Raw genomic sequence first — 13823 nt, forward strand, 5'->3', positions numbered from 1 at the left:
GTTACCACCAACTCGGTTTAGTGGTAACTACTGGGAATATTCCCAGTAGTTACCACCAAAATTTTGTTAGAGTTAAACACTAATAAAAAAACAGTATAAATAGCATAGTATAAATATAGAGTGATTTAATAAATAATTATAAGTCGATTAGTGTTTTAGTAAACTGCCTTAAAAGAGACCAAAAATATTGAAACAGTTTAACCGGTACTAGTACAAAAACTATGATATATGTAAGGATAAATTTAATAATCCGTTTAGATTCTTTTTCAAGTGATTTTATTGGGTAATTTAAACTCACTATATATTTATAGTATACTATTTATACTGTTTCTATTAGTATTTAACTCTAACAAAATTTTGACCAAACCGAGTTGGTGGTATCTACTGGGAATTATTTTTCCCAGTAGTTACCAGTGGTAAAAGGTGGGAAAAAAATTCCCAGTAGTTACCACTGGTAACAACTTGGTGGTAACTAGTGGGAATAACCCCTCATTGCTTAAAACTGTAACGTCAAATTGATCACATTATAAATAGAATGTCACAAAGAATACTTAAAAATGAAAGAAACAAGCTCCTAATATCCTCTTACGGTCTGTTTTAATTACTATGTGCATTATGTGTTATGTATAGTATAGTGATCGTTATCAACGTGCTGTATTGGTAGCAAAGTATGGTTGACAAAAAAACAAATACGCAAGTATTTTAAACATTATATATTTCAGAAATTATGAGATTTATATACATATTTATAATCACTTATCCAAATTATACTGAATAAACGACTAAAATTTGCTCAATAGCTGTCAGTTGTTCATGTCGATTGGAAAAAATCCATTTTAAATAGCTAAATGACCTTTCTACGTTAACGGAAGTCACAGGAAGGTTAATTTAAGTCTCTAAAATATTGCACTATAGTTGTATTTTTATGACATTTATTGTCATTTGACGTACATTGTTTTAAAAAAATATATGGGCGGAAAAGGTTTTGTACCGTAAAGAGTTAGGTATATCTAGAGGTGTAATCCTAAGTATTTATTTTATAATTAAGAACAAAAGTGAATATTCAAATGTATTTGTTTTTTCTGCCAACCATGCCCTTTGCTACGAAAACTGCACGTTGATAACGATCACTATGTATGTATAGCCTATGTATCTATGACTAAGTTTTGAGTCAAAATTAGAAACAAGTGAAACCTGAAAAAACAAATCGATAGCTGGTCAACCAAATCTTGTCAGTAAAAAAAGGCGCGAAATTCAAATTTTCTATGGGACGATATCCCTTCGCGCCTACATTTTTCAAATTTGCCGCCTTTTTCTACTGTCAAGATCTGGTTGACCGAGTATATTATTATTTTATGTTTGTGTTGAGTAGTACATATCGAGAGAATTATCAACGAAAGGCATTCGATCTGTTAAATAATAAGAACACCGTATTCGGTAAACTACCCTATAGACGGCACCCAAATAATGGTTGGCACCTTAAAACCATATTTTAAGGCAGCAGTGCTGAGATTCCTTCAAAAATAGGTGGCAATAACAGGTATTTGTCAGTGCCAATCATTGGGTATTTTACCCTGTTGTATCTCGACAAGAATAAAACGAAACTCTCTGTCGAATGTAGCTTTAACAATATTTCAAATAAATCGGACAATGGATTTAATAATTTTTGTTTATCTTGAACATTTCACCGGGTATTCTAATTAACTCCATTTTGGAGATAATCACCAGAGGTCGGCGGGGATGAGTTATTTTCCGTATAATACGTAAAACGTCAAATTATAAGGTAAAAAGCTCACCCCCGCCGACCTCTGGTGATTATCTCCAAAGCTCCACAAGCGTGTACACTTGCCTTAGGGCCTGTTTACATACAGGATTATTTTTGGACCGTTAAGGCTCCTTTAGACGGCGCGCGAACTCGTATACGATTTTAGTTACATTGTGGACCATTGAGGTGACATCAATTTAGCCGACCGATCAAATGACGCAATGTAATGAAACTCGTATACGAGTTCTCGCACCGTCTAAATGAGCCCTTACCCCATATTGTGCGAGGTGATTAGGTAATAGGACATACTGAATAACTTTTTCTATGGGACCGACTCCGAAATCACAAATTTTTTTTTGCCGTTTCATACTATTTGGTCGAGTTTTCTCGACGTTTTGTATGGGAAGGCCAAATTTTTTTTGGGATTTCGGGGTTGGTCCCATAGAAAAAGTTGTTCAGTATGACCTACCTAATCACCTCGCACAATATGGCTAACGGTCCAAAAATGAGCCTGTACTGTATTGATTTGTGTTGAGTATGAGTTTATACATTTGCTATACTAAATCTAAGTACTAATGTTGAAAATTATGTTGATATCATGATTTTCAATTGTTTGGTTGAGTTGTTGCCGAGGGATGGAAAGAATAGTAGTTTGTGTTACAAGGGATCAAAATGATATATTTCCGTCAAGGGCGTACATTGAATCCTGAATGAAGCGATGGAATGAGCGTAATGAGGGATTCAAGTGTTAACGCCCAAGACGAAATAATTTTGACACCGTGTGACACATACTGCTTTTCACATCAACTATAAGGAAAATAAAAAAATCTTAGTGTTGACACAATCTGATGCTTAAACAGATTATTTAAGTTAAAAAAATAATGTCCAAAAAATGTAAAAATAGTGTGCTTGAACAGAAAGTGTTACTTTGATCCCTCTTAGCAGGGAGGAAAAGTGCCACTTTGATCCCTCGTAGCAGGGAAGAAAAAGCTCTTTTCCGAATAGGAGGTGTGAAAAGGAATTTTCTGACGAGGTAGGTACCTAAATGCCAGGCCGAGGCAATTTGGCTTGAAGCCAATTTGCTTTATGCACTAGAGCTTAAAAAGCGATTTTATGTCGTCTACACATGACTTAAAGTCGAACTTTACGAGCATGAGAAGTGAAAATGGAGTTTTTAGTCTACACAAGGCTTCTTTTTAAATGGAATAGGAATGAAGTAGAATACGTTATTGAGTGTTAAAAACTTAGTCTTATTTTTACCCGTGTCTTATATTTACCCCATAGTTTTTTTTTGTCTGCAAGTAATTATAGCGAAAAGGACTTTGGAAACTTTCTGACGGCACATCAATAGGTTAGAGGCATTGGTCTAGGTTAAAATGAAACAAGTTTTTCTTTATTGTATTTCATTAAATTTTTTAATTAATCAATGGTAGTGTATAACAATAAATATTTTTCTCTTTTGAAGAGATGTAGCCATATGTGTTATTTAATGATATTCTTTTAGTACACAAAATAAACCCATTGGTTCTACCCATAACAATATCACATCGTTAGGCGTGTACATACGTGGGCCCAATTTTACTTTGTAGGTACTTCACTTAAAGGTTTGATGTTAGCTATTACGTAGGTATATCTTATAAGAACATGTTATATGCTGCAAGCTGGGCCAAGAACAATCTGGCTACCTATAATATATAATTGTCTTTGCGTAGGTAATTAAAGATCAATTGTTTAAGTACCTACTGTCTGTATACCTACCTATATTTTTATATAAAAAATCTCGGATAACTTATATCATTAATAAATATAAAAAATAACATTGTCATAAAAACCATAGCCCTCACAGCGTCGTTCTGCCCCGGTAAGGAATGATAGGACCAAATTTTACCGATCGCAAAACTCGGCCGTCGAATAATTAAACATTAGTTAGAACACACTTTAGTCTTTACATGGGATAGTGAAACAAATTATTCATATTCTACTGAATAATGGTTAAAATAATGAAAACAGACATTGAAATTGCACCCTATGAATACTGTAGCTATCCACAAAAATCTTGCAGCCATCGCAAAAAATATCAAAATAAATATACATAGAGTAAATCAATTTGAAACACTTTGTTTTAATCTAAAGTTTACTATGCAGATGAAGATGAGGTGGCGAACTACAACTATGAGTTTAGCACAATCACTCATAGTGACGTAAACAGGGCCTTAGCACGATCGAGATATAAGCTCTGCGTCCCCAGCCGGAAGCATTCCTTCTAAAACCTTTGAGCTGCCGGGGAGTAATCGCTATACCAGAATAACCTTGCACACCCAAGCCTATGTCAATGTCAATATTTACTATATCTAATGCAGTTGAAAAAATACACTTTATCCATTACAAAGCTTTATCTCTAGTTGCACGGCCCCATAGGAATGATTCGTGCAAACTAATGAAATGAGTCAAATGAGCAACGCATTGATTGACTTGCTATCTTGTTCGGTAACTATGTATTTGCATAATTTAATGCCGTACAGTAGTCCATAGAAAAGAATCCTAAATATGTATTGTATAAACTACAAACTTTAAAACAAAATATGTAACATTTTTCTCTAAACGATAAACAACATTGGAAAAGTCAATGTCTATATTAGTAGGTATTCTACACACATTTTAAAATCATATCACGTAAGATGTATTAGGACTTATAATACTTATATCTTTAGCTAAGTATAGGTATATTTTATGTTGTTTTGATGATACAAAAAAAAGTCAAGCTAAGTAGATACCGAGATTTCATTAGTCGATGACATTGGTACCTACGGGTGAAATTATACAATGCATCATTACTTTATTCGACATAGAACGTCATTCAGTCAAGATAACACTTAAAGGTGGATCGTTTCGCTACAAAATGGATATAACATTCAATAAACGTTTTTATTGTTTACACCGCAATTAGGTAATTCAGAACTTCAGAAATTATATAGGAATCATTTGTTACAAAAATGCACTTAGGTACGTATTTGCATGGTTGCAACTTACATGCAAGCTTACGCTTAAGTATACTTATTCGTACATGAATTGAAACATAATGTATTGAAACATCCCTGCGAATAAATAATTTTAGATTTCTGGAGTTAACAATTGTATCTAAGTAAGCAGAAACCTGAAAAATATTAATTAATCTGTTTTTAGAAGATTCGTATAACCGGTTCGTTGCGTGTTCCATTTTCGAGAACTTTTGGGTGTGGCGGCGAACAATTATTCCACACGTTAAAAACATTGATGACACGCCTGTCGTGCCATCCGCACCGAAACGGTTAACATAACTAGGTACTACTAAAAAAAAATTGGATTAAAAGTGTAGCGAAACGATACACACTAACATTATTTATTGCTTTTCTTATATTATTAATATTAAGTAGGTATAGCTGGTCAACCAAATCTTGTCAGTAAAAAAAGGCGCGAAATTAAAATTTTCTATGGGACGATATCCCTTCGCGCCTACATTTTTCAAATTTGCCGCCTTTTTCTACTGTCAAGATCTGGTTGACCAAGTATAATCAACAATTACATTTCAGTAATTTATACCTACTGCTAGCAAATTTATGAATTTAATGTGAATTGGATACATATTTAGTTACCTCTCCTTTATCTATTACTTACTAAGTACCTACCTACAATTATTTTTCGCGAGTTCCGTTATTAATTTTAACGTTTTAAAATCATTTTAGTGCGTGTATATACCTGTCACTTATTATCATGTTTTGTAATGAGATTAAAAGTATTTCTAAACACCATTTCTATATTGAGACACGTAGGTATGTTTTATATGCATAGATAAAGTAGGTACTTAATTTTTTACATTAAAAATCTAACCGGTCGTTGAACATTGTTGTATAAATTGAAATCACAAAATTAGGTTGTCATTTAATTATTGCTAAAATATGTTTAAGTAGGTACACTAAATTCGCCGGCAGTCCTATTGTTACATCTGCAAAATAAGATTACGTAATATAACACAACTTTCACAAAATGCTTTATTTATAGTCCAGCGTAGACTAGTTTAATATTCAAATGTCGTCGACGTTGGCACCACTTCCAATAGCATTTGCAAGAAAACGGTAATTTTATCTGAAACAACACCACACATAAAACGTCAATGCGGAAAGTTTTTTCGATGTGCTACATTTATTGCGACTTTTAAAATTAGTTTTGTACTTTCGATCGAAAAGTCTGGCCGAGTTCAGGTATCAGAGTAGGTACCTGGCGATTTACGATCTTTAATTGCAACCGCTTATCTACAGAAGTAGTTATAATTACAGGACTTTTTTTACCTTAAACGAATTATATCTTAAAGGATTCAGGAACAGGAGATTCTAGAATACTTAAATGTCCAAAATATACTTAAAAGAGTTTGTTTCGTTTCTTTGCAATTACAAACAACACCGGAGATTAGCGGCTCTAAAGCTAAGAGTTGACCAGAATTTCCGAACTGTATTTTAAATTACTTTCTTACCCATGAACGGCAGAGAATAACCCCATTTCACGAAGGGTAGGTAAACCAACATGCCTCCGAATATGAAACCAGTAGCGTACAGGTATTCCCATTGAGGCGTCTGGATTATCGGAGCTATTACCAAATACGTTGACACCAGAAGTACGATGTACGGTATTATAATGGGCACCTAAGAAAACGAAATTTGCTTTTTAATAACTGATTTTTCGTTTAACCCTAATTAAGTAAATACATATATTTTTTACAATTTATTTACAGAGGTATGCAGGTACCTATGTAAAATGCCAATACATATAATAAAAATAATTAAAGATTTCAAAATGTACGGTGAAAAATGCTTTTTTTTCAGTACTTTAATAATTAGTTAACTGCAGAGACGAAAATACCATAAGGACTGCTAATGTCCATTGACACGATCTCCCGAAACAAAAAGTTGTCAGCGTCACTTTCCGAGGTTCCGTCTTGCGTATTCTCATCTGTCGCCAACCTATGTGGCCGAGGTGAGGACGGATGGGAATGATTTATTCTTATTATACTTCGTTTTATTTAGGATTAGAAATTTGGTAAACAATCTTGATGTGTCTTTTAATTGAAAAACATGCACATTTTAAAAATAAGTTACGGTAAATATGTAACAATTATGAATCTAATACGATCTTTTATAGTCTTCTGCTTTCATAAGTAATAGTTATTGATTTTTAAAAAGTGTTTTTCAATTAAAAGACACATCAAGATTGTTCACCAAATTTCTAACCCTAAAAAAGAAGTATAGTGATCGCCGAGGATAGATGTTAATATGTAGTTACATTCCCAAATTGCTTGGTTAAAGGTTATCGTTCCAAGGATCGTGCACGGCGATGGTAATTCATTAAACGGGCTTTGTATAACGTGGATTTTCTTTTATAATACCTTATAGGGTCTTGGTGCATGGGGCTTGGTGTGTCTCATGACGATCAACGCCAGCATGGCGCCGCCGTAGAATATCCAAGCCGTGAACGAGAAGAAATCTATCAGTGAGTCTATAGTTCCGTACAACACCATAGCAACAGCGATCAGGGACTGCAAAAGATTTAATTAATGTAACCTAACATTTTTGTGTCGTAGAAATTTTTTGTGAGGTGTGATTTAAAAAGTTGAAACCTTAAGGAAAGCCAGAAGGACAAAATAGGAATATTTACTAGATAAGATTGAATTTTGTATATCTATATGTACCTACCTAGTGGGAAACTATAACATTTATCTGATTTCGACATATGTATGTGTACCTAAGTATAAACCAACTGCCAACAGTATTTCCGAAAATTATAAATCCTACCGGAAACATGTTGGTAAAAGATAAGGTAACACATACATGGAAAATAAGACCCGGAGCTGGTGTGAAGCGGCGCACGTGGACGTAGGACAGGATATCCAACAAGTGGCCCTCCCTGGACGCGGCGAAACACAACCTGCGAGGATCGACAAAAAATTAAACAACTTATTTTTTCTTACTGTTTCTACCACGACTGTGTCTAATGCCAAAAATATGTTTTGTAAATATTAATTACTCGACCCGCCCCGGCTTCGCACGGGTTAACTAATTATACATAAACCTTCCTCTTGAACCACTCTATCTATTAATAAAGCGGCCAAGTGCGAGTCGGACTCGCCCATGAAGGGTTCCGTATTTAGGGGATTTATGACGTATTCAAAAAAACTACTTACTAGATCTCGTTCAAACCAATTTTCGGTGTAAGTTTGCATGGTAATGTACATCATATATTTTTTTAGTTTTATCATTCTATTATTCTAGAAGTTACAGGGGGGGGGGGGGAGGACACACATTTTGCCCCTTCGGAAGTGTCTTTCACGCAAACTATTCAGTTTAGAAAAAAAAAAAATATTAGAAACCACAATATCATTTTTGAAGACCTATCCATAGATACCCCATACCTCATATGGGTTTGATGTAAAAAAAAACTGAGTTTCAGTTCTAAGTATGGGGAACCCCCAAAATGTATTGTTTTTTTTTTCTATTTTTGTGTGAAAATCTTAATGCGGTTCACAGAATACATCTACTTACCAAGTTTCAACAGTATAGTTCTTATAGTTTCGGAAAAAAGTGGCTGTGACATACGGACGGACAGACAGACAGACATGGCGAATCCATAAAGGTTCCGTTTTTTGACATTTGGCTACGGAACCCTAAAAACCGCATCATAATCCATTGCGTAGTTTTAAAGATCTAAGCATACATACAGACAGACAGACAGGGAAGCGACTTTGTTTTATACTATGTAGTGATGTAGTGACACTAGTGACAACGCCGTTTAGTGTCTTTGGAATAGTGAAAACGTCAGTTTGCTTTTTAGCGCCATCTAGTGACGAGTAGCTTAAACAATTTTACTTACGAGTATTTTTTTTTTTTTCTTATAGGTACCTTGCCTAAGAGTAATTAGGATTACTAAATTCGAGTAGGTACTTGAGTTTGAGAGTCGAACTATTAGTGCCATCTGCTTCGTCGGTCAAACTTGGGGGCTTTAGTTTGTAGTAGGTAAATTAGTGTAGTAATGTTTGGGGCTAACAGCGATATCTACTTTAACTGGAATACACATTTTCTTAGATTTTACAGCTCTTCTACTATTAGTAATGATTTGTTCTTTATGGTACAAGCAGATAGACATGGGAATTATACGAAAGGCTTAGTAGTGCAACATACTGCGATTGTATTTACCTTCCAGCCACGAACAGAGTGCCATTCGCGGAGCCAAATGTCGAGATGGTGACGGCCAGCGGCATGAGCCACGCCATAGGCCCCAGCAAGCGGTTCCCGAAGGTGACCGCCACCGCCTCGCTGTCCACCATCTCGCTCACCGACATCACAGTCAGGTACGACACGTTCACTAGCGCGTAGCACAGAGTCACCAGTGGGATGCCAATTATAATGCTCAATGGGAGATTTCTAGAACATGAATATTACATTAATCTGGTACAGAACTCACAGCAACACCCTTAACTATCAATCTTGCAATTAATTGAGAATCAGGGTTGACAATAAATTTCCCGCCGTAGGGAATCCTAACTTCGCCGGTTGGTGCCCAACTTCGCCCAACTAAAATATTAAAATAGAGTTAGTCCAAGCTAAGTTGGCAGCGATTTTGATAGCACAGTTATTTTAAACGTCAAACTTCTATGAAATTATGACGTTTAATTTAACATTTGCAGTCTGTGCTATCAAAATCGCTGCCCAGTTAGCTTGATCTAACTCTAATAGTTTTACCAAGAATAAGATAGGTATCCAGTGAATTCACCATAAAAAGAGCCACGTAAGCCAGTGAGCCAGTTGAAAATTATTCCAAATCCTAAATGTTGAATACGCCTTTGAATCGCTTGATAGAAATTTAGATGAATTATTATTGAATTCTAGTTGAATTAAATTAAATATGATTTATTATCAGGCAACTAAGGCCCATAGATTTTACGTATCTTACAAACTAACATAGGTACATACAATATTAAAAATCTTACAAGCTAAAAAATATTTTTTTGTTAAGGCGAAGTTACGTACCTACGAAAGGGTGGTACCTACATATTTTTGCCAACCCTTTATTTTCAATGAACTGCAACATTGATAACGGGGTTAAACTTAACTGACCATAGGTAGATCGTTTTAGGTAATTGTTCGCTTGTTTTTCGGATTCCGAGTTTTTGTCAAATATTAAGTAGGATAAGTTAATTTTGATGTTCAATCATTATTCTATTCAACAAGGTAATTAGAGTTTCTTTTAGATTTCATAATTGATGTATAGCAGATAAATGAACATTTTAATGTGAAGGGAAAGGGACTGGTAATAATACCATTAACACATTGACTGCCAGCGACCCGCTACGCCGGTTATCTGTTCGTAGGCGCTTTTACTCCAAAGCGGGGAAAAACGCGCGCTTGCAGTGAATGCGTTAAGTTACCTAGGTACCTATCCTAATTTACTTCATAAACTAGCAAAAGTATGTAGGTAGGTACTTATGCCAGCTTGCTATCAACGGTTACGCTAATAAGATAGATTATTTTAATCGTTTTTTAGGTTTTAACTGCTGTTAAATGATTATAATATAATGAATGACTGATTGTTTTGAGAACTCAAGCAGTGAAAAAGTCTGGTGTACGGGATTTACAGATTCTTTATGAAAAAAAAGTCTACCCAACAATGGTGAATAGCACGCTTAATAGAAAGAGATTGGAGCTGAATGTATCGCAATATCCAATTAAGAGATACCAACTAAGAGCAGTGCGCGTAACAAGTCTCGACCGAGCCGGGGTTAAAATTAGCAATTTAGTGCGAGCCACATCACATCAACTGTGTACAGTCCAGCAGTCGTCAAAATGTCATTTTATGTGCGTGTGTATTCGTGATATGACGTTTGTTTAAAGGTCCAATCTTTATTTAACATGGTAGAGCAGGTACAATAGGTATTTTGAACGCAGAAAGTTCCTTTATAATCCTTTTTACAAGGCTGCGAGAACAGAGACCGACATGTTTTCGACACATCGCATATTTATCTATTTATATGTAATACAGATTATGCAGACTAAGTATACGTACACAGTTAAGTACATTGCTCGTGATATAATGGCAGCAGTTACATCATCAATGTTTATACGATATGAATATGTTATAATATCAATATTATCACAGATTGGATAATATTTGTGTGATGTTTGCTTCAATACACATCTATACAGTCTACGTACATTTATGTAGATACCTACGTGAAACGATACAAGTATGTTGATTGAAATTCGTGACCGCGTGATAATAGGATATTCGTAGTGCACTCGTATTCCCCAGGCAATGACTTACTTGGATGGGTTCATAATTTCTTCAGTGACATAGTTGAGATTGTTCCAACCGTCGTAGGCCCACAGGCCGGTGTAGAAGGCCGTGGCAATGTTGCCGAAGGTGGCGGTGCTAGTCGAGAAGTTGGGCTCCTGTAAATGTCGCGTATTACCTGCACCATACGGACACAACCAACTGTAAGTCTGCATCGATTCATCCCTGTTCAGGTGAAATGTTCGAGGTACGATGTTACGGCTATGGAGTCTTATGGAATGGTGATGTATGAATATAATTATGTACCTAGGTCAATGACAATGACAGTCCGGCAGTACATTTACCTAATATTTTGTGGGTTATTCTTACAGGGTTCCTTTTTACTTTTATTTTCCTATCTGCTTTTAGTTGAATTCTCTCATGGCTTTATTGGAAATTTAGTAGTAGTAAATGACCACTTTTAAATAACCAGTAATTATGTCGCAATGCACACAGGAAACGGAAGATTTTATTAGTTCCCTACGCTGCCTGCAACCCACTTAAAACATCTCATTCGATAAACAGTAATTGCCGATTTATATTTTTTGTCACGATGAGAGCAAATAGTAAATTTTTTGTTTAGTTATTTTATTTTAGTATTGTTTCACTAGGTATTGTAAATTGTTAGCACCTATATGTATTATAAACTGTCAACTGTCAAGTGTAACTGTAGTTATAATACCTGGATGAACGTTTATTAGAACTATCTAAAGTTTTAAAGTAGACACTGTGTTATTAACAAATGATTATGAGAGGAATCGCAATATGTCTTGCAACTTATTACCAGTAAGTAACGGAAGATCCCGTCGTTTTGTTAATATTACCTAGTATCAGTTTGTAAGCGCCGCCGCTGACGATGATGGCGATTGCGACTAACTTCGCGGCGGTGAAGATGTTCTGGACGTTTGTGGCCAGGTTCACGCTGTAGCAGTTCACCGCTAATATCATCACTAGAATAGAACAGATAATTTAAGGTGGCTGCGTACGCAATGTGAATTTAGTAATTTACCCCAGATGGGGAGGGTTGGGGACGACTTTGTTTCCCGCTTGTCATAGATTTTTTTTCCCGGCTAGTCCCCAACACATTACGCATGAAGCCACTTTTACACATCGCTTTATAAAAATTAAACGAGGACGACTGGCCACCTATTTTACCACTTAAGAATTTTCTTAACAATTTATTTCATTTTCCCCGTTAATAAATTGATAATGAATACCTAAGGTCGTTGGCCAGCCTTAGTAATTTTCGACAAAATAATTAATGTAGAGAAAATTGACAATGTCAGAGAAATTAGTAAAATATTAGGACCCGCCGTAGAATGTCGCGTCGCGTTTTATAAAAGGCTCTCAAATGGGCTTGCAAACATGTTTGGTTGAAAAAAATGCAAACAGCGTTTACATATTAGATGTCCTTTATAAAATGCAACTCTGGTCTACTCACCACAAGTTGTAGGTACCTTTAACGACAAGAAAAACTATAATAATATTATATTACGCACAATATAATTATTGCGTGAACTTTACCTCTACTTTCTGTTTATTATGTTATGGTACACGGTATATACAACTTATGGCAGCTGAGGGCCTACCGCGAACCACATTCGAGGTGTTACCTCCCTGTCACACTTACGTACGAATTCACAAGTGCGACAGAGAGGCAACACGTCGAACGTGGTTCGCGGTAGGCGCTCTGTACTGTCTATCGCTATCGCTTTGCTTTCTCAACGCTAGGTTACTAATTAATATAAATAATATAATTAATAGTATATAGGAAATCTTATAAAAATTCGCAAAGCAAATTTGCATAAAACAATCGCATGTATAGTTCATAATCTATATCTGTATCACGAAAACATTCCGGTGCCGTAAGACATAAGTACAGATTGAGTATAAAAAGATGGCGCGGAATTTATATACAGGGTGTTTCCTGTAACAGGAGCAATAAATTAAACAGTAGGCTATACTCCTCAAACAGACCAACATTTGTTGAGCAACTTTTAAAAATAACTTATGTTTTGATATTTATTACACTTTAAAGTTTATTCTAAGACGCAATGTATTGCAAATTTTGTTATGTTTAAAGCGTGACAAGCAACGTCAAACACACAGATGTCAGCGTACATTGAAGGCAATATTTATTTTGTATGAAAAAGAGGAAGTCTAAAGAATTCATATTTTTTTAAAGTTGTACAGAAGTTTTATAGTTTGAGGAGTAGGTATAATATATGTTTTAATTATTTGCTCATGTTACAGGTAACACCCTGTATAAAAGTGACAGCTAGTTAATTACTTAAATATAAACTTCGCGCCAGTTCTCATAAAATAAAATATTAGAGGATGATATTTTAAGTTATTAAACGAAATAAATACTTAAATATAATCTCATTAATATTTTATTTGCATTAGAGTATGTAATAAAAATAGGTATGATTACCTACCTACACAGACAAGACATCCTCTAGACTGAGCATAGTAACGCTACCCCCTCTGCCACTCATACGGTAGTTTTACTCCATCTTCGAGTCATTCCCGTGCCGTGATTGGTCCGTGTCTTTGAACGGACCAATCACGGCACGGGATTCGCTCACCTCGTCTCCCCGCACCCCCGTATTTTTGGCAGCATCGGTTTCATGAAATAATTGCTCTAAACTCAGTCTAGAGGATTCCTAGTCTATGCCTACCTAATGTGTATTCAATACGAAAA

General features: G+C 35.4%; 1 protein-coding gene across 2 annotated transcripts in view; it reads right to left on the reverse strand.

Annotated features, from left to right (window-relative positions):
- Positions 1 to 5690: 5690 nt before the first annotated feature.
- The window catches only part of LOC134661101 (b(0,+)-type amino acid transporter 1), a 43369-nt gene continuing 35236 nt past the window's right edge, over positions 5691 to 13823 (reverse strand). For both annotated transcript variants that reach the window (XM_063517044.1, XM_063517043.1), the window contains exons 7-13: positions 11944 to 12069; positions 11111 to 11258; positions 8986 to 9213; positions 7624 to 7720; positions 7182 to 7331; positions 6273 to 6441; positions 5691 to 5887 (exon numbers count right to left, since the gene is read on the reverse strand). In XM_063517044.1, coding sequence (XP_063373114.1) covers positions 5820 to 5887; positions 6273 to 6441; positions 7182 to 7331; positions 7624 to 7720; positions 8986 to 9213; positions 11111 to 11258; positions 11944 to 12069 — 986 coding nt within the window. In that variant the 3' untranslated portion in view covers positions 5691 to 5819. The remainder of the gene's footprint in view (positions 5888 to 6272; positions 6442 to 7181; positions 7332 to 7623; positions 7721 to 8985; positions 9214 to 11110; positions 11259 to 11943; positions 12070 to 13823) is intronic.

This window comes from Cydia amplana, chromosome Z (genome assembly GCF_948474715.1).
Source record: "Cydia amplana chromosome Z, ilCydAmpl1.1, whole genome shotgun sequence".
NCBI classification, from domain to species: domain Eukaryota; kingdom Metazoa; phylum Arthropoda; class Insecta; order Lepidoptera; family Tortricidae; genus Cydia; species Cydia amplana.